We start from the raw sequence: 18,953 nt of genomic DNA on the forward strand, positions 1-18,953 counted from the left end.
TCTGGGTGAGGCTGGATGCAGGGTCCGGGTTGCTTTTTTTTTTTTGAGGAAGATCAGCCCTGAGCTAACATCTGCTGCCAATCCTCCTCTTTTTCCTGAGGAAGACTGGCCCTGAGCTAACATCTGTGCCCATCTTCCTCTACTTTATATGTGGGACGCCTACCGCAGCATGGCTTGCCAAGCAGTGCTATGTCTGTACCTGGGATCTGAACCGGCGAATCCCAGGCTGTCAAAGGGGAATGGGCAAACTTAACCGCTATGCCACTGGGCCAGCCGCCCGAGTTACTTTTAAGGCTGGGTTTTATGTTTAGGTGGCCTTTCATGGGCTCGGGCACAGGGTCCTAGGTGTTCGGCCTGGGACAAGTAATCACTGGGCAAAGTTGGGGCTGCGGTGGGGTTGGGGTCAACATTAGGGTCACGGGCTGAGCTGGAGATCTCTGCTTGTCTGTGTAGACCGGGAGTAGGCTGGGAGAAGTGGGTCAGGGGTTAAGATTCCAAGGTCTGAAGGCCTCAGATGGGGACTGGATTTGGCAGACAATGGGTCGTGGGGGAGGGGAGGGTTGGGTGGCCAAGAGGGGAGGGCGCAGGACAGGCATTGTCCCCCCAGGTCAGTGTGGACCCTGGTAATCAGAAGGCCACCCAGGCTGGATCCAAGCGGCCTGTCATGGGCCGTGACCACTGTCGGATCCCCCCCCCCTTTATGTTTAATTTAATTTTTTAATCGACATAAAATTCACATGCTGTAAAATTCACCCTTTTAAAGTGTACAATTCAGTGGGTTTTAGTGTATTCTCAAGGTCTCAGCAAACACCGCGTTTTCATCAGCCCCAAAAGAAAGCCCTGGAACCCATGAGCAGGCGCCCCCCAATCCCCTCTCCTCTCAGCCCCTGGAAGCCTCCAATCTACTATAATTCTCCATGATTTTACCTATTCTGGACGTTTCATAGAAAAGGAATCAAACAGTAAGGGCGCTTTTGTGTCGGGCTTTTTTTTTTTTTTTCGCTAAGCATACTGTTTTCAAGGGTCATCCATATTGTACCCTCCCCCCCTTTAAGCCTCAGTGCTCCCATCTGGGAAATGGGGTCTGACTCTCCGGGGGGGCACGGGGACCGGGGCGCCAGAGTGGGCCCTGAAGCCTGGTGGGCGGGCGTGAGTAGGGAGGTGATCTGCCGCCCCCGTGTGGTAGACGGGAGAACCGCAGCTCCCAGCTCCGGGGCTGGGAGGGGATTGGGGTCACTCGGCGCTCCCCACCCCCACGCCACCCCAAGACCCCACCCCCTCACCCGCAGAGCCCTTGAGCTCTCAAAGCTTCTGGGACACCATCCTGAACGCCTCCCTCTCTGCCTCGCCCCATCCCTGAGACGCCTTGGGGCCCCATCAGCTAAATAATCGTGATCATGTCCCCCACTCCCGAAATTCGAATCTGCTGCGATGTGAAGCGCTTGCCTTCCGTTGTTTGGTTAATTTGTTGCAGGCTGAGGTTGCTCCTATTGTCATTCGGGGACAGGAAATCAGAGAGGTTAATACCCAAGTTCTGGAGTTGGGAGGCACTGGGGTTCCAATTCCACTTCTGCGGCTCACCCACTGTGTGACTTCAGAGAAGGTGGATGTTCTTCCTCGGGCATCTCTCTCCCCATCTGGAAGTGGGGTTGATGATGCTGGTCCAGCCTCAGGGGGCGGCGGGAAGGAGGAAGCGCTCCCATCCTGGCGCAGAGGAAGCCTCAGTGAGTCAACGGAGCCGGTAGAATCACCCAGAAATGTGCTGGGAAATGTTTAACAGCCAGCTCTCCGCGGGGAGGGAGTGGGGACCCTGACTTGGCGGCATTTGACAATTTCTGTGGTGTGAATATCCCCACCAGGGCTAATTTCAAGTACCGAGGTGACCTCACTGAACGCATTTTTTTCCGGGAAAAAAGATGCGCAGGGGTCCATTACATCGTAGCTTCACTGTGCAGATACAATAGACGTAAAGAACCTCGGGATCACAGGTAATAATCATACGTAGCGAAAGTACTAGAATGCGATGAATATTTATTACCTTTGTTTTGCATATAATTTAATTGTATGTTTGCATAATTTAATTTTTAATAATGGCTGTTGAACAACCAGTTCCAAAATTCCTGAGACTTTAACAGCTCGCTGGAGTCCAGCACACTCCTGGTATAGCATCACACCTGTTTTTTAGGAAGGGAAACTGAGGCTCAGGAAGATGGTCAGACAGACAAGGGCAGGGCGTGGATCCCAGCTAAGGGCTGTGGGATTCTGGAGCCAGGGCTGTGCATGTCCCTCTCTCTTTCATCCCACCCTCGTTTAGAGGGCACGGGTGGTCCTCACAGCACTGTGTGACCTCAGCGAAGCCCTCACTCTCTCTGGTCTCAGTTCGCCCCGCAGGTGAATGCATACCTGCACAGGGGTCCTTGGTGCCTGCTTCAGCCCTGCCAGGAAGGCAACATGTGGGTCCTCGCCTTCGCTTCAGAGACTCGGAAACTGAGGCCCAGAAAGGGCAAATGCCGGCCCCGAGTCACACAGCTGGACAGAGAGAGGCCTCAGACTCCATCTGGGGGGCAGAGGAGAGAAGACCCCCACAACCTTGGGGTCTGGAGTTTTCTGGGAGCTGGGAGGTAGCATTGCTAGAGGTTGGGCTAGAGGTGCAGTGGCCCTGCCTGGCACCCCATCTCCTTCCCCCCCCCTTAGCCCCGGGTCCCCACGAGCTCCCTGGGCCCCAGGACTGGGGAGACGGTAGACTGGGAGGGAGGATGTGGACAGCGCGGGTGCCCTGTCCTGCCTCCAGGGGCTTCTCCGCCCGTGTCTTTATCTGCTTTCTCTTCACAGGTCTCTGCGTCTCTGTGTATCTCTTTGTCTCTTTCTGTCTCTCCCTCCGTCTCTTTGTGTCTCTTTCTCCTCGTTTCTCCCTCTTTCTGCCTGTCTGTCTCTGCCCTTTGGCTCTCCCTTCATCTCTTTGTGTCTCTGCGCTTCTTCCTCCCTCCCTCTATCTCTTTGTCTCTCTTTTTGCGTCTCTCCATCTCTGCGTCTGTCAACATCCTTCTCCGCGTCTCTGGCGCGCTGCCGCGGCGTCTCTCTCCTCCTCTCCTTTCCGGGGAGCCTCTGCCCTCCTGTGAGAACATGCTCCCCATCGACGCGCCCGGACCTGCCTCCGCCCCCGGAGCCCCCGGCCGGCCCGGGCCTGCGCCTTTAAGGGCCGGCGGCAGGGGGCGGGGTCTCGGCGGCCCCGCCCGGCCGCCCCTCCCCCTGACGTCCCTTCCTCCGCGGCCCCGCCGCCGCCGCCTCCCGCCGCCGCCGCCCGGCCGGCTCCGCGCCCCCTCCCCGGCCCCCGCCCGCCCGTCTGCCCGCCGCCCCCATGGCGCCCCGGGCCCCGAGTGCGCGGGGCCACTAGGACCCTCTGCGTCCTCTTCCCTCCCCCGTCCTGCCCCCTCTCCCGCGGCGCGAACCCGGGTGTCCACGGCGCCCAGCTTTTGAGCTCGCGTCCCCAGGCCGGCGGGGGGGGAGGGGAAGAGTGGGGACCCCGGGACCCCCGCCCCCCCCACCCGGCCGCCCAGTCCCCCGGGACCCGGAGAAAATGTCTTCGCGGACGGCGCTGGCCCCGGGCAACGATCGGAACTCGGACGCGGTGAGTGGGGCTCGGCCCCTTGGGGAGCCCCGGCGGGTCCAGCTGCCGACCCCCTCGGGCCAGCCGCCGTGCTCCTAGCCGAGCGAGCCTCTTCCCTCGTTTCCTGGGGCCCGGTCCGGCCGGCCACCTCCCGACCCCCGCCCGGACTTCCAGGCCTCTCGACCCTCCCCCACTCCTCTGCCCAGCCCGACCCCTGGGGGCGCCCCTCTCCCGGGACCCCTCTCTCGTCCCTCTGCAGCCCGCTTCCGCTCGGGTCCCTCCCCTCCAGGAAGCCCCCTCCCCGGCTCCCGGGAGCCCCTCCCTCCTCCGGCGTGTTCTCCAGCCCCCTCCCCTCCCGGCTGCCCGCATCCGACAGCTCGCCCCCTCCCGGATTTGCGGGGCTCCTGACCCCAAGGCCCGGCCCTGGCCCTCTCCCGGGAAGGCCTGGCCCCTCCTGCCTCCTGCCTCCGGCCTCCCCGGTCTGGATACGGTGCCGGGCTCCCCAGGAGCCCCCTCCCCGCATCCCTCCGCCCCTCCCGGCCGCTCCCGGCTCCCGCGGGCACCCCCTCCCAGGAAGCCGCTTTCCCCCTTTCCTGGGCCCAGGGCCCTTTCCGGCTTGTTCAAGGTCTCTCCACTCCCCGGCCTGGTCCCCATCTTCCCAGCTGCCCTGTCTTTGCATTCCCGGCATCCCGGGCCCCCCAGACGCCCCCCCCCCCCCCCCAGACCCTGTCTGGTCTCTTCCTCTCCCAGGAAGCTTTGGCCTCCAACTTCCAGGCGCCCAGCCCAGTCTCGGATTTCTAGGCCCTGGACCAGTCTGACTCCAGGCCTCATCTTCCCTTTATCGACTCACCTTCAGGCAAGCCCCCTCCCCATGCCCCCAACCCCTCCGTCCGTCCTCGGCCAGTGCCCTGCTCACTGGGCACCATCTCTCCCCCTAGACCTCCCGGCCCCCACCCCTTCCCGGCCCCAGGGCCTCCCTCTTGCTTGCTGGAGGTCTGGCTTCCAGGGGAAGCCCCCTCCTCACCTTTGGAGGCCATCCCAAGGCCTGGCCCCTGATCCTTCTTCCAGAAGCCTCCAAGCCTCTGGTCTGGCGCTGGCTCTAAGTCCTCTTCTCTGGGGGTCTGTCTGCTGGAAGCCTTTTCTCCAAGTTTCTAGGCCTCGTGACCCCCGTGAGGCTCAGCCTGTGCTCCTGTGGGCCGCCCCTTCCCAGGACCTCCAGGCCCCTGCACTTCCTCAGGTTCCCAGGACTGCTCCTCTGACTTCTAGGAGTTTCCTAAGACCCAGGCCCCCGCCCAGGGATCCTTGGCCCCCGACTTCCACTGCTCTGTGGCTTTGACCCTGCCCGCTGTTCCCAGGCCCCGTGCCTACACCGCAGCCCAGAACAATCCTGGGGAGACTCACCCTATATTTCCCTGGTTTCTCATTACTCTCAGTGCTCCTAAAGACCCTCCCGCCAACCAGTGCCAGACTCCTCCCCACCTGGGGTCTTTGTCCCTTTTCCCCCAGGCCTTCTGCCAGGTCCCTGCCCCCCCACCGGCCACCCTCACCCCAGATCCCCACCAAAGAGATTTATCTCTGCCCTTTCTGCTTGCAGGACCCCCCCCAGAGATGCCCCCCTCCCCGCTGCCCAGCATGCCCTAGGCCAGCTCTGTTTGGAGTCTCCCATAAGATACCCCCTCCCCCCAGTCACTACAGGAAGTGCCAGGGAGCCCGCAGACCTGGGTTCAAATGCTGGCTCTACCAGCCAGTTTGCACTGTGTCCTCAGACTATGGGGTGTCCCTCTCTGAGAGAGGACACCTGGAAAAAGAGGATGGTCCCTCTGAGAATTACTCGAGATGGTACCGGTGACGCCTGGCCCGCAGGACGCGCTCCACACACGGTCGCTGCTGTTGTGGCTGTGGCCATGAGTCACATTCTCAGCCTGGGCTGTCATCCGTTGTAGCGTGAGCTCGCAGATCCACTCCCCGCTGGAGCCTCAGTTTCTGTATCTCTGTATGGGGTTGATGATCGCACCGCCTGTTAGGGATGTTTTAAGGAGCCAAGGAGATTCTGTGAGTTAAGAGGCACAGGGCCAGGAATATTGTGTCTGCTGTTATCATTACTTATTATTATTGTTCCTTTGATTGTTCAGATAAGCATGGATGCAAATCTGGGTGACCTCAGGCCGGTGACCTCACCTCTCTGAGCCTCGGTTTCCTCATCTGTAAAATGGAGCTCATGAACACTTCCTTCTCTGGTTGTTCAGATCGGTGCATGGTGGGGAGTTGAGGACCCTAACTGAGGAAGCGAATGCCCTTGTCTCCTCCTCCCGACTCGACTCTCATGTGGAAACCCTCCCTGCCAGCCCTGGTTGGGGGATCACCTCTCTCCCTCTGGAGTCTGAGGTCCCAGCCCCCTCCCTCTTGGCTGGTTACCATGACGACAGCCAGGTGGGGTCGTGCTCCCCCACCCCAAGTTCCAGGCCCCCCACTGCCCAGCCTCTCTGGAGGTTCCTTAGCAACAGGCCTGGTGTTGGGGCACCAGCCGGGCGGGAGGGAGTCAGGCCAGCTGGTGGTGCCAGCCAATTTTAGCTCCCGCCCCCGGCCCCTGGGGGCTTTGTCACCCACTGCCCCAGCTGCCCCCTGTAGGGGTTCCTCAGCCATGCTGCCTTCAGTGGGGTGCCAGCCCAGCCCCAGGTGGCTCCCTTGGTGCCACCTGATGGCACTTCTCCTCTAAGCCCTTATCTCGCTGGGGATCCGAGGCCTTATCATCCAGGACCTCCGCCTTCCTTCCCACCGTCCCCTGGGAGGAGGCCTGGGGTTGCGGGCAGCCCAATGGGACAGAGCTCTGTGCTCAGGAACCAGCAGGCCCAGGTTCGAATCCCAGGCCCTCTGCTCCACCTGCCGTGTGACGCTGGGCGAGGCACTTCCCCTGCGTCAGCCTTGGGGTCCCTGTCTGGAGAATACGGGTTGTCATTGGACCCCCAGCGGAGGCCAGGGTGAGGGCACAGAGCGTGGCAGGCGTGTGGTTAGGGCATCTGCCGCGGCGGTTGCCTTTGTGTCCCTTGTGAATGAGCTGTGTGACCTTGACCTGGCCCCTTCCCTCTCCAGGCCTCAGTTTCTCCTCGGGAAGGTCAGCGTGCAGGTGCCGCTGTCACTGGGCTTCTGTGGGGATTAAACATAGAGGAGACGGACGTTAGCGGGAACACGGCCTCAGACGTGATAAACGCTGCTTCACAAAAAGGATGTGGCCGTGTGAGGCGGTGTGGTGTGGGGAGGGTAAAAAACATCAGCTCAGGGTAAACTGGTTTCAGATCCCCGCTCTGGGCCTCAGTTTCCCTACCTCTAGAATGGGGATGATGCTGCGTGAATGGCGGGTGCTCGTTAAGTATTGGTCGTCATCACGGTTAAGTGGCCTGGCAGACTCCCTGCGCGGAGCGGCCGTGGGGTCTCGTCTCGTCGCCTACCTGGTCTCGCCTCTTCCTCGCCTCCCTGGTCCTTCTGCTCCCCCCCTACCCGCCCCCCGGCCCTGGGAAGGGGCAGCATCTGAGCAGAGCCGTCTGGGCTGGGGCCTCTGGCTCCCTCTGTCGCCCACATCCTGGGCCCCAGTGCTGAAAGGGAGGCACGGTCCCTGGGGCTCACAATCAGGACAGGGCAGCCTGGAGCAGGCAGGTGACCTGCGGGGGAGAGAGGCCCAGGAGGGCTGGGGCGGCAGGAACAGAACGTCAGGGACAGAGAGGAGCGATGGCGTGGGAGCCGGCGGGTCGGCCGCCGCTGTTGCACAGGGTGGCAGGGCAAGTGGAGGAAGCAACAATGTTTCCCACAGTAGGAGGGTGACCATGTGGGGCTAGAACGGCTGTGTCAGAGTTACAATGTTTCGAGTCGCACTGGGGGCAGTAGGATTGGAATAAAATCATGAGAGCTGTAAACTGGGAAGAGAATATTGACATTTGGGTTTGGAGTAGAACTGGGGGCCGGATGGGGACAGTGGCTGTTGATAGCAGCGAGGGAGCCCTGGGGCGGGCGTGTGGGGCTGCAGCATCGAGTCTAGATGGAGGTCACTGTGGCTTGGGCTTGATGGCAGTAGCATTTGGGATAAAATATGGTGGAGCCGATGGAGGTCCCAGGACGGGTGTGGACGGACGGCAGAAAGGGCTGAAGGAGATGCCTCTTGCTGGGGCCCTGGGTGCTGCAGAGTGGGGGGCCCCGGGTTTCTGTTTCTCAGCGGCGTGTTTTCATGGAGAGAGATGGGGGACCCAAGGGCATCGTGCTTCCCTCCGGCGTGCGTTTGGAAAGGGCCCCGAGGGGCCAGTGGCCGTGGCTGGAGTTAACTGTCCCCAGCCCCAGAGGCCACCCAAGGTGCCCCCCGCTCACACTCTGTCTCCCCCGCCCAGCATGGCACGTTGGGCAGCGGTCGTTCCTCGGACAAGGGGCCGTCCTGGTCCAGCCGTTCCCTGGGCGCCCGCTGCCGAAATTCCATCGCCTCCTGTCCGGAAGAGCAGCCCCACGTGGGCAACTACCGCCTGCTGAGGACCATTGGGAAGGGCAATTTTGCCAAAGTCAAGCTGGCCCGGCACATCCTCACCGGCCGGGAGGTGAGTGGGGGATGGGCGAGGCTCAGGACCGCATCCTGCGCTTTGAGGGGACTGGGGGGCCGGGCTTGGCCCTCACCGTGCTTGGTGACCTCAGGGAAGTCCCTGACTCTCTCTGGGACAGATCAGAGCATCTCAGATTTTTCCAGAACCACCCTCGTGAGAGAGGAGAACCAATTTCAGACAGCCCTGAAATTGTGGGGAAATCTCTGATCCCAGGTAGAGTCGGGCGTTGTTTCTAGGAATTGACGTGGCTGTGGTCTCATAACCTGGGCCACCTCCCTGTTTTAATGATGGACTTTGGGTCCATCAAATCTTGCAGTGATCGCAATGAGAACACAGGTTTATTCGAGTTCTCAATTGCACGTTATCTTACAGTGGCCACCTCGCCTGTCAGAGCAGGCGCCTGTGGCGAGGGTGGCAACGTTGTTGCAGACGGGGCCCACGGGGACCTTGTAACATAGATATGACGCCTCTGATTCGCTCTTAATGGGAGAAAAAGATGGTGGATGAGTTCGTGACTCCATTACTCCCTCCTTGATTTTAGAGAAAGCGACTGGAGCGATTTCTCCTGCCCTCACGCTGTCCACGCCATACACAGAAAAGACACCAGGCCCCAGTGGTTTTATGGGCAAATCCTCCCAGACATTCCACTTTTATGCCAATACTTCCAGAGGCTATAGAAAAAAGCCTGATTTTTCACTGCCCACCTGATTTCAGGTGCTAGTTCGACGATGACAGCAAAACCAGATGAGAAATAAACTCACGGGCCAGCCTGACACACGGACGCAGATACAAAAATCTTAAACAGAATCTCGGCACATAGAGTCTGGCCCATCCGTTCAAGAAAGCTGTGCGATGACAGGGCTGGGTTTCTCCCAGGAAGGCACAGTTCTTTTCAAATTGACAATTTATTCACATTGTTCGCCACGTTCACAGATTCAAGGAGAGAAACCATATGATCGGGCCCAATGCTGGCATGAGAAGTTCTTGATAAAATTAAAAACCCACTTGTGAGAATATGAGGAAAGCTTGGGGATCCGCTCCCCCACACAGAACACGTCATTCCCCTTATGTGGATCTTGAACGTGATTCCAGAGGTTTCCAGGGGGACCAGCTTCTGAGGAAACAGGGCCTCACGGGGGAAGAATTCTGTAATCCAGGGGGTTTGGGGGTGGCCGCAAAACCCTTTAGGAAAACTATAGACTTAGAGCTGATTAAGACTTTTAAAGGCCCCTCACTGCTGAAAAACTTACTGTGCTCTGACCCCAGCGTGTAATTCAAAATAAAAACTTCACTACAAGTATAAGGAAAGTTCAGTAACCTTCTGATTTTTCCCCTGTAATGACTACCTCAAAGTTCTTTCAAAACTGTATATGTAGTTTTAAGTTTCAAGTGTTTAAGTGTTTAAACTATCAGGCTGCATTAGTTCAAACGCCAGCCCACAGACTTACCAGCCTTGTGATCTTGGCCAAGCAGCTGAGCAGTTCTGTGCCTCAGTTTCCCCATTTATAAAATGGGGATAATCCTAGCCCATATGGAGACACTGTGAGAATTGAAAGAGTTCTCGTTTGTAAAGCCCACGGACCAGGGCCTCGCCTATGTGATTGCTCTGTAAATGTTAGCTACAGTTATTATTCATTGTTCCACAAGTAGTGCCTTCGAAACAAAGATGTGATGGGTGAATGGTCTGAGATGTCCTCAGACAGGGGCCCCCTCATGGTCTCGGTCACCCTCACACACGCTCACACAGGCCCCTGGAGCATCCCCACCCAGTCACCACTGTGGAATAGGGAATATTTCCCTGGAGAAGGAAGGGTCGTGGTGAGAACGGCATGTGCAAAGGTCCTGAGGCTGAGAGCCCCCATCCAGTAGGAATGGCCCAGGTGTAAGGCTTTCTGTGAGTGGGGGCAAAGAAGGGACATCCCAGGGTGATCTGAGCTGGGGAACCTTTCTCAGCTCGGGGGCCTCTGGAACCATGGCCTTTTCCCACTTCCATCTCCCACCTCCAGGTCGCCATCAAGATCATCGACAAAACGCAGCTGAACCCCAGCAGCCTACAGAAGGTGAGGCGCAGGGAGAGGGAGCAGGGTGGGGGTGAGGTTGGGCGCAGAGTCCTCGAAACCGACCACCCTCATCTTTCTCTTTCTTTCTTCCAGCTGTTCCGAGAAGTCCGTATCATGAAGGGCCTAAACCACCCCAACATCGGTGAGGAGGGGAAGGGAGTGGGCTCAGAGGCTGCCAGCCAGGGCACTTGGGGAAAAAGAGAGTCAGGGGAGGGGAGAACTGGTGGTTATAATAGTTAGAAAGACCTGTTTTCTCATAGCAGTATTGCTGCTCACTGGCTGTGTGACCTTGGGCAAGTCACTTAACCTCTCTGAGCCTCGGTTTCCTCCTCTGGAGTGGGGGTAACAAGAGGGCTTACTTCAAGGTCATGTGAGGATTGGATAAGATCGTGCATGCAAAACACAGTTCAGAGCCATGGGAGCTGGTGTGATTGTTGTCATCAGCAGCATCCGTTGTCACTGTCATTATCATCAGGCAGAGGAGAGAGAGCGTGATCTTTATCCAGAAAAGCGGGATTTAGCCTTGTCTGGATGTGGCCGCAGGATTTATTCATCCGTTCGCTCGTTCACCCAGTAAATATTTACTGAGTGTCTGCTGGGTGCCAGGCCCTGGCGACACAGTAACAGACACACATTCTTGGCCTCGGAGAGCTGACATTCTTGTGAGAGAGTGGAAAAGCGGGTAAAGTGGGGCCGAGGAGTTTGGAAAATCTTTCCGTCCATAGGGAGCCATTGAGTGTTCTTGAGTAAGGGGTGCTGCCGTGGGTGCATCCGCACAGTTACCAAGAGCGTGTGGAGGGCGAGGGGTTCCTTCTGACCGCGTAACCCACACCCCCCTCCCCTTGGTCATTCCAGTGAAGCTCTTCGAGGTGATCGAGACCGAGAAGACGCTCTACCTGGTGATGGAATACGCAAGTGCCGGTGAGGCCCCGCCCCCTGCCCCCCTCGCCCCCGACAGGCCCCCCCCCACGGCCTTCCCTGACCCCTAGCCTCTGCCCCGCAGGAGAAGTGTTTGACTACCTCGTGTCGCACGGCCGCATGAAGGAGAAGGAGGCCCGAGCCAAGTTCCGCCAGGTCGGCCCGTGGGCGAGGCTGGGCGGGTGCCTGCGGCTGGCGGGAGGGTCTGATTGCTGGGCGTAGGTCTGGGCGGCCAACGTCCTGGGGGCGTGGCTTACAGCCGGGTTTGGGGGGGTTGGGTGCCCGTGGGTGTGCAGATGCCCACCACCAGCGAGGAGATCCAGATGGAGGTGTGCAGGTGCCAGTGTGGGCGAGAGGGTCAGGTGGGAAGGTGCCCGGGTGTGCAGGTGTGGGATGTGTGGGTGGGAGGGTACCCAGTGTGCAGGACTGTGGCTGAGAGGGCAGCAGTTGCAGGGTGCCAAGGCGTGTGTGTGTGTGGAGTGGGGATTAGAACATGTGTGGGGCACAGGTACGTGGGTGCCCAGGAAGACAGGTGTGGAGACGTGTGGACAAAGTGTGTATGGCAGACTGGGTGTGCGGGTGAGGGGGCCCAGGTGTGGGTATGTAAGTTTGTGGGCAAGAGGGCATGCAGGTGTGTGGGTACCCAGGTGCATGCATGCCCAGGTTCATGGGTGCCCATGTGTGTGCGGGCCCAGGTGCACAGGTGTCCAGGTGCATGCATGCCCAGGTGCGTGCATGCCCAGGTGCATGCGTGCCTAGGTGTGTGCGTGCCCAGGTGCGTGCGTGCCCAGGTGCATGCATGCCCAGGTTCATGGGTGCCCAGGTGCACAGGAGTCCAGGTGCATGCATGCCCAGATTCATGGGTGCCCAGGTGCACAGGAGTCCAGGTGCATGCATGCCCAGGTGCGTGCGTGCCCAGGCATGTGCGTGCCTAGGTGTGTGTGTGCCCAGGTGAATGCATGCCCAAGTTCATGGGTGCCCAGTGTGTGTGTAGGAGGGCCTGTGGTTTCGGATGTGTGGCGGTAAGGAAGGCCAGGTGTGTAAGCGGGCAGGAGGGCCTCAGTGTGGGTATCTAGGTTTGTGGACAAGAGAATGTGCAGTGCGAGGATGTCCAGGTGGGTAGGGAGGAGTGTGGATGCCCGGGTGTGTGGCAAGGAGGTTGCCCACACACATAGGAGGACAGACAGGTCTGGGGGCGTCGGTCCAGGACTGTCCAGCTGCCTGACGCAGCTGTACTGGGGGTGGGGGCTTCAGCCCTGCTGTGTCAGGGCCGCGTGTCAAGAAGTGTGCCGTGTCCTGTGTGTTTCCAGATGTGAAAGTCGGGGGTGGGGGGCTGGTCCTGACGTCGTGGTTCTGACGGCCCTGCCGGGAGGGCATCCTCACATCTGCGTGTCCGAGTGGAGCTGTGCGTCCCACAGCATTTCTTGCTGGCACCGAATCGTGGTGGGAGGCCCCAGCATCTCGGCCTCGGCCCCGGGGCTCGGTTGTGGGTGGGTTCACAGGGTCTCTGAGGGAGGCTGAGGGGCTTGGGGGCCACCAGTAACCGCCCTTCCTCCCCAGATTGTATCGGCTGTGCACTACTGTCACCAGAAGAACATTGTCCACAGGGACCTGAAGGTGAGCCCCCCACGCTGGGAGCTCCCCAGCTCAGCCCACACCCCCCACGCTTGACTCCGGTCCCCTGGGGTCCCCTCTACCCTCCACATCCCCTGCCTCTCCCCGTGTTCCTTCCTCAGTGTCCAGAGCCCCTTGACTTGTTCTCAAGCTTTTGTGGCAAAAACAAGGCCAGCAGGTGGGGGAGCAGGGAGCAGGGTGGGGACAGGAGGAGAGAACAAAGGAGAAAGAAACAGTGTCCCAGCATGGCCCCGGACGGGTCCCTGTGTGCCAGAGAAGGACACTGCGGCTCCATAAAGAGTCCATCGCTCTCGGAGCCTCGGCATCTCTCAGGCTTAGAACGTTCATGAATCCTCAAGAGCCACCTGCCTCAGGTCTTAGGGTCACAGACATCTCAGGACTTGAACCCCCGAGGCCAGTGCCGGGCCGGGAGGGGACGCCTCGGGCCTGGCCCCCGCTGTCTGCCCACTGGAGCTGGGCTGGGGCAGCCCCTCGAGCCACTCTGTGTGCCCGGGTCCCCCTCCGCACCTCCCACCGGAGAGACCTGCCCATCTCAGGCCTTCCCGTCTGAGACCCAAGAGAGACGTTTGTGTGGCTCCGTCAAGTGGTGTTGACTCTCATTTCTTGAGCACCTACTATGTGCCAGGCCGTGTGCTTTACGGAAGGTCTTCCCGTGGGATGTGTAGTGAAGGACCAGGTTCATGTTAGTGCTTTCGATTCCCGATCCGTTGTCGACAAGTGCTTTTGTAAAGTACGATGAAAATGAAATGAAAAAAATGATGTGCAAAATACTAGCCCGATTTTTTAAGTTATTTGCGTCAGAAAACATGAAATTCTGGGACTGGCCCAGTGGGGTAGTGGTTAGGTTCATGCACTGTGCTTGGCGGCCTGGGGTTCGCCAGTTTAGGTCCTGGGCGCAGACCTAGCACCGCTCATCAAGCCATGCTGTGGTAGGCGTCCCACATACAAACTAGAGGAAGATGGGCACAGATGTTAGCTCAGGGCCAATCTTCCTCACCAAAAAAAAAAAAAGAAAAAGAAAAAGAAAATCAAATCCCACTGTCAAATTGCTGTAGAAGTTCCTAGACAGTCCCAACTCTGTCCTGACCCTCAGAGGGGGCCCCTCAGAGGCTCTGAGCATCAGGGGACTGGCCCTGCCATAGATGGGGAAGATCCAGTGGAGGAGGCACGCCCCCTGGTGGGGGGTCCTGGAAGTGGCTAAAAGGGGTTTGGGGATGTGGTTAGTGCACCAGGGGGACCAGCCGCCAGAACCAACCCAGACGTGGGGTTGTGGCTGGATTGTGGAGCCTCGAATGGCAGAGGGGGGAATGTCATCCCGCTGCAGGATGCTATTGCTTTGAGCTTTAGGGCAGATCTCTCTGGAGTGTGTGTCCTTGTGGGTTCTGTCCCCTGATAAGTCGGAGGTGGGGAAGGTTGGTACGGAAATGCACCGGGAGATGGGGAGACCAGGAGGCCCAGAGATTCGGGCGGCCTGGCTAGGGAAGGGCCACGTGACATGGGCCAGACGCGGGCGACATTTCGAGTGCGTGGATGTGCCCTGATCTGCAGTCAGAAAGCTGGAAGAGGCAGGTGCTGGAGCCACCTTCACGCTCCGTCCTCTTTTGGATTCCAGCTCTGCCTCTTTCTCGTCGTGGGCGCGAGGTGGCCTCCCTGAGCCCTGGGTTCCTCACCTGTGAAATGACAGTTACTAGAACAAGTGCCGCTAAAAACAGACCACACCTTATCATGAAAGGAAGCATTTATTGAGTGCTGACTACGTCCCCCTCGCTGCGGTGGGCCCTTCACGCTTAACCCCATGACCACCAATGAGGCAGGTGCCGCAATGACCCTCAGTTTACACATCGGGAAACTGAGGCACAGAGAGGTCTGGTAACCTACCAAAAGTCACACGGCGAGTGAGTGGTGGAGCCAGGATTCTTCCAGAATCTGTGTTCTTAACCCTACATTATGCAGCCACTGTTATAAATGATAGTCCGCTCAGCCCAGCGCATAGTAGGTGCACAATAAATATTAGATTAAATTCCCATTTTCATTGTTATAGGTCTTGAAGAGTCCTCTTTTTGTCTCTTCTGCTGGGTAAACTGAGGCTCAGAGAGGGGCAGGAGATTGCCTGGGGACCCCCAGCTCTGCAGACCACGTGGGATCGTAGTAGCTAATGTTATATAGCGCTTACTGGGTATGAACTGCTCTAGGCCTGTTATGTGGATTAACTCGCTTAATTCTCAGAGAGCCCTGTGACATAGGGACGTGATTGTCCCCATTCTGTGGATGAGGAACCCGAGGCCTAGGGGATAAGGCCACTGCGCAGGGTCACACAGAGTAGGGACAGGGCCACAGTTGGTCCAGGGGGCCTGGCTGAGGATCCCGTGCACCTGTCCACACACACACCCCCCCTTGGCCATCTCCCTTCCTCCCAGGCCGAGAACCTCTTGCTGGACGCCGAGGCCAACATCAAGATCGCCGACTTCGGCTTCAGCAACGAGTTCACGCTGGGCTCGAAGCTGGACACGTTCTGCGGGAGCCCCCCGTATGCCGCCCCCGAGCTGTTCCAGGGCAAGAAGTACGACGGGCCGGAGGTGGACATCTGGAGCCTGGGCGTCATCCTGTACACCCTCGTCAGCGGCTCCCTGCCCTTCGACGGGCACAACCTCAAGGTGCTGGGCGCGGCTGGCGTGGGGGTCTTGCTCTCCTGGGGAGGGTCTCTCTGGGCCCCCATCCCCCATACACGTCCTCGGCAGACGGCCAGAGAAGCGGGGCTGGCCTGAGGTCACATGGCCAGGCGGGGGTCAGGCAGGACCCAGGTTCTCTTGGCCATGGGGCAGCCCGAGTGGACCGTGCTGTGTCAGGCTGGTCCACGGGGCACATGTTTTGCAGGTGGTAGAACTGAGCTCGAATCCTGGCTCACTCACTCCTTCACTCATCCGTATTTTTCGCCCTCCGTCCATGGGCCAGGCTCTGTTTTAGGTTTTGCAAACACAGTGGAACCAGAGAGGCAAAAGTTCCTGCCCTCGGGGCAGCCTGGTGGCACAGCGGTTAAGTGCGCACATTCTGCTTCTCGGCGGCCCAGGGTTCACCGGTTCGGATCCCGCATGCGGATACGGCACCACTTGGCAAGCCATGCTGTGGCAGGCGTCCCACATATAAAGTAGAGGAAGATGGGCACGGATGTTAGCTCAGGGCCAGTCTTCCTCAGCAAAAAGAGGAGGATTGGCAGCAGATGTTAGCTCAGGGCTAATCTTCCTCAAGGAAAAAAAAAAAATTCCCGCCTTCATATAGGCTGCTCCGTGGCCAAACTTTGAAAACATGCTCCGTGGGAAGAGCCAGTCACCAAAGGCCACCTGTTATAGGATTCCATTCATATGAAACGTCCAGAAGAGGCACATCCTGAGTGACAGAAGCAGATCAGTGGTGGCCCTGGTCTAGAGGGAGGTGGAGTTCAGGGTTTCTTTTGGGGCGATGAACGTGTTCTAAAATCGATGGTGGTGATGGTCGCCCAACTCCGTGAATAGACTGAAAACCAGTGAATTGTGCGCTTAAAACAAGAAAAGATTCCTGCCCTCGTGGACCGACACGCCAGCGGCAGAGTCGGCCAGAAAACTAGAGAAACAAGCGAGATATATATTATGTCAAAAGCTGGCCAGTGCAATCGGGGAGAAAATGGGAGTGGGAAGTGGGGGGTGAGTTGTGGTGTTGTGTATTTTGCTTTTCTTTCCTTTGAACTCTTTTTCGGGAGCATTGCCAGTCTACAAAAAAGTTGCAGGATGAGGACAGGCGGACGTGGTGCCCTTGAGGGGAAGCACTAATGGCTAGCCCCTGGCCATGTCGGTCGTATCTGACTGGAGATGCATGTGGTATTGTCGGCATCTTCATACTGATGGAACATTCGGGAGCAAGTCACACACAAAGTGTCCTTTATGCCTAAGGGCTGCATGCGGCAGGTCCCTCCCGAGGCGGGGGCGTTTTCCCGTCCACGGTGGCGCTCAGGAGCTCTGCCGTGGACACCGTCCTGGCCTCCAACCCCCGGTCCATACTCGGATGTCGTCCGTTGGCCCAAGAATCTCCGTGGTAGCTGTTTTTCCTCCGGCTCCGGCATCCACTCGGGCCCCTGTGTTGCGGCTCAGTCATCCTGTCATCTGGGACAGTCCCTCTGCCTTCCTTGGGCACTTGGGACGTGGCGTTGTTGGCGAGGTCGGCCAGTTGTCTCCCTCAGCGAGGGGTGCTCCGTGGTTCCTTGTGGTCGGGACTTTTGGTGCGCTCCGGGCGCGACCTTGCAGCGGGAGTGCCCGGTCCTGCTCCACGTGGCCTGTGAGGAGCCCCCAGGAGGTCAGGGAAGTCCTTGCTGAGGACAGACCATCTGTGCAGAGACCCGAGCGATGGCGAGGAGGGATTCCCCTCTTGACAGTGGCCTCGGCCGAGCATCCACCCCTTTGAGCCTCAGTCTCCCGCTCTGTTCGGTGAGGAGCGTAAGGTACCAGCCTCGCAGCGGTATTCGAGGCCTCGCTGGGGCCAGGCGTGCAGAGTGCGCACTGTCACAGAATAATCTGTCAGACCGCCCAGCACGAAGCCATGGGGGCTTTTCAAAGGGCCAGGCCGGTGTCACCTCCTGCTGTCCTGGTTCCCCCACCAGGCACCCCAGCGCTTGCTGAGCGAGGGAGAGACACAGCTGGGGACAGCTCCTGGCACTGTCATTACCTAGCTCAGTGACCTTGGACAAACCCCTTTGTGAGTCTCAGTTTCCCCGCCTACAGATGGGGACATTGAGAGCCACTTACAGCCAGGCCGGGCATGGAAAGCCCGTCACAGGGACCTGGCGGCTGGGCGGGGCGTCATGGCCGCTGGCTGCTGCTCACCAACGTGACAAGTGGCAGGTGGCACAGTGGTTACACAGCCCCGGCTCCAGGGCCCGACCGCCTGGGTTCAAACCCAGGACGAGTGACTTAACCTCTCTCGGCCTCAGTTTCCTCGTCTGGAAAATGGGTATCCCCGCCCTGCTTCACAGCGCCCCTGTGAACACAGATGTCATGCGCATAAAGCCAGGCCCGGGGACGTGCTCTGAAAGTGACACACGTCCTTATTAAATAGTCACGACCCCTCGGGCTGTGATGGGCGGCAGACCCCGGAGCTCCCCGGGCATGTGCCTCTCCCAGCTCTTCTAGGACAAGGCCCCAGAACCTAGCTCCCAGCTGCGTCCCCACAGAGGGCTCCGCCCCAGGAGACCCCCGTCTTCCCGTTCACCCCCTCGCTCCTTGTTCTGTCTCCCTCAGTCCTTCCTTCAGGGATGGAAGGGGTCTCCCTGGTCTGCCACATCATGGAGCACAGAGTTTATTCTTTCTTTCACAGCTGAGGCAGGACCCCTCATAGAAGGCCTTTAAGGGGCCGGCCCGGTGGTGCAGCGGTTAAGTGCGCACATTCCACTTTGGTGGCCTGGGGTTCGCCGGTTCGGATCCCGGGTGCGGACATGGCACCGCGTGGCAAGCCATGCTGTGGTAGGCATCCCACATATAGAGGAAGATGGGCACGGATGTTAGCTCAGGGCCAGGCTTCCTCAGCAAAAAGAGGAGGATTGGCGGCAGTTAGCTCAGGGCTAATCTTCCTCCAAAAAAAAAGGCCCTTAAAAAAAAGCGTAAAAATCAATGCCCGTTCTTTGACATCGCTAGGGCCGCCCCTTTAAAGCCAGGCGTGTCTGGGGGGTAAGAGGAGGCCTGGGGGTGGGAGGAGGGTGGCCAGGATCCCTCTCTTTCCTCCTCTTTTGTAAACCTGATGTTTCAGTGGCGCTTGCTCCAGGCCTGACCCGTGCCAGCATTTATTTCTACAGACTCGCTCGCGTTCCACCCTGGAAGTGGGCATGTGGTCCCTGTTTACAGATAAGGACACTGAGGCCCCACAGGCCGCCTCACCTGCCCACCTCCCCTCTGATCTGGCTTTCAGAAGTCACTTTGGCTGGAGGTTAAATTATGGAGCTTGAAAAGGATTTTTTTTTTTTTTTTCTTGAGGAACATTAGCCCTGAGCTAACTACTGCCAGTCGTCCTCTTTCTTTGCTGAGGAAGATTGGCCCTGAGCTAACATCCATGCCCATCTTCCTCTACTTTATATGTGGGATGCCTGCCACAGCATGGCTTGAAGAGCGGTGCCATGTCCACACCTGGGATCCGAAC

General features: G+C 58.7%; 1 protein-coding gene and 1 long non-coding RNA gene across 3 annotated transcripts in view; one reads left to right on the forward strand and one right to left on the reverse strand.

Annotated features, from left to right (window-relative positions):
- Positions 1 to 1,000: 1,000 nt before the first annotated feature.
- On the reverse strand, positions 1,001 to 5,598 carry LOC139073520 (uncharacterized). The gene is made up of 3 exons (XR_011522347.1): positions 4,632 to 5,598; positions 2,404 to 2,557; positions 1,001 to 1,704 (listed from the first exon to the last, which is right to left on the reverse strand). It is a non-coding gene; the product is annotated as an uncharacterized lncRNA (long non-coding RNA).
- MARK4 (microtubule affinity regulating kinase 4) overlaps positions 3,291 to 18,953 on the forward strand; it is a 30,356-nt gene continuing 14,693 nt past the window's right edge. Inside the window, exons 1-8 of one of the 2 annotated variants that reach the window (XM_070558026.1) lie at positions 3,291 to 3,628; positions 7,981 to 8,181; positions 10,191 to 10,244; positions 10,338 to 10,386; positions 11,100 to 11,165; positions 11,248 to 11,318; positions 12,723 to 12,779; positions 15,215 to 15,451. In XM_070558026.1, the coding sequence (XP_070414127.1) occupies positions 3,578 to 3,628; positions 7,981 to 8,181; positions 10,191 to 10,244; positions 10,338 to 10,386; positions 11,100 to 11,165; positions 11,248 to 11,318; positions 12,723 to 12,779; positions 15,215 to 15,451 (786 nt within the window). In that variant the 5' untranslated portion in view covers positions 3,291 to 3,577. The remainder of the gene's footprint in view (positions 3,629 to 7,980; positions 8,182 to 10,190; positions 10,245 to 10,337; positions 10,387 to 11,099; positions 11,166 to 11,247; positions 11,319 to 12,722; positions 12,780 to 15,214; positions 15,452 to 18,953) is intronic. The other variant, XM_070558025.1, reaches the window with a different exon arrangement.

This window comes from Equus przewalskii, chromosome 9 (genome assembly GCF_037783145.1).
Source record: "Equus przewalskii isolate Varuska chromosome 9, EquPr2, whole genome shotgun sequence".
NCBI lineage: Eukaryota > Metazoa > Chordata > Mammalia > Perissodactyla > Equidae > Equus > Equus przewalskii.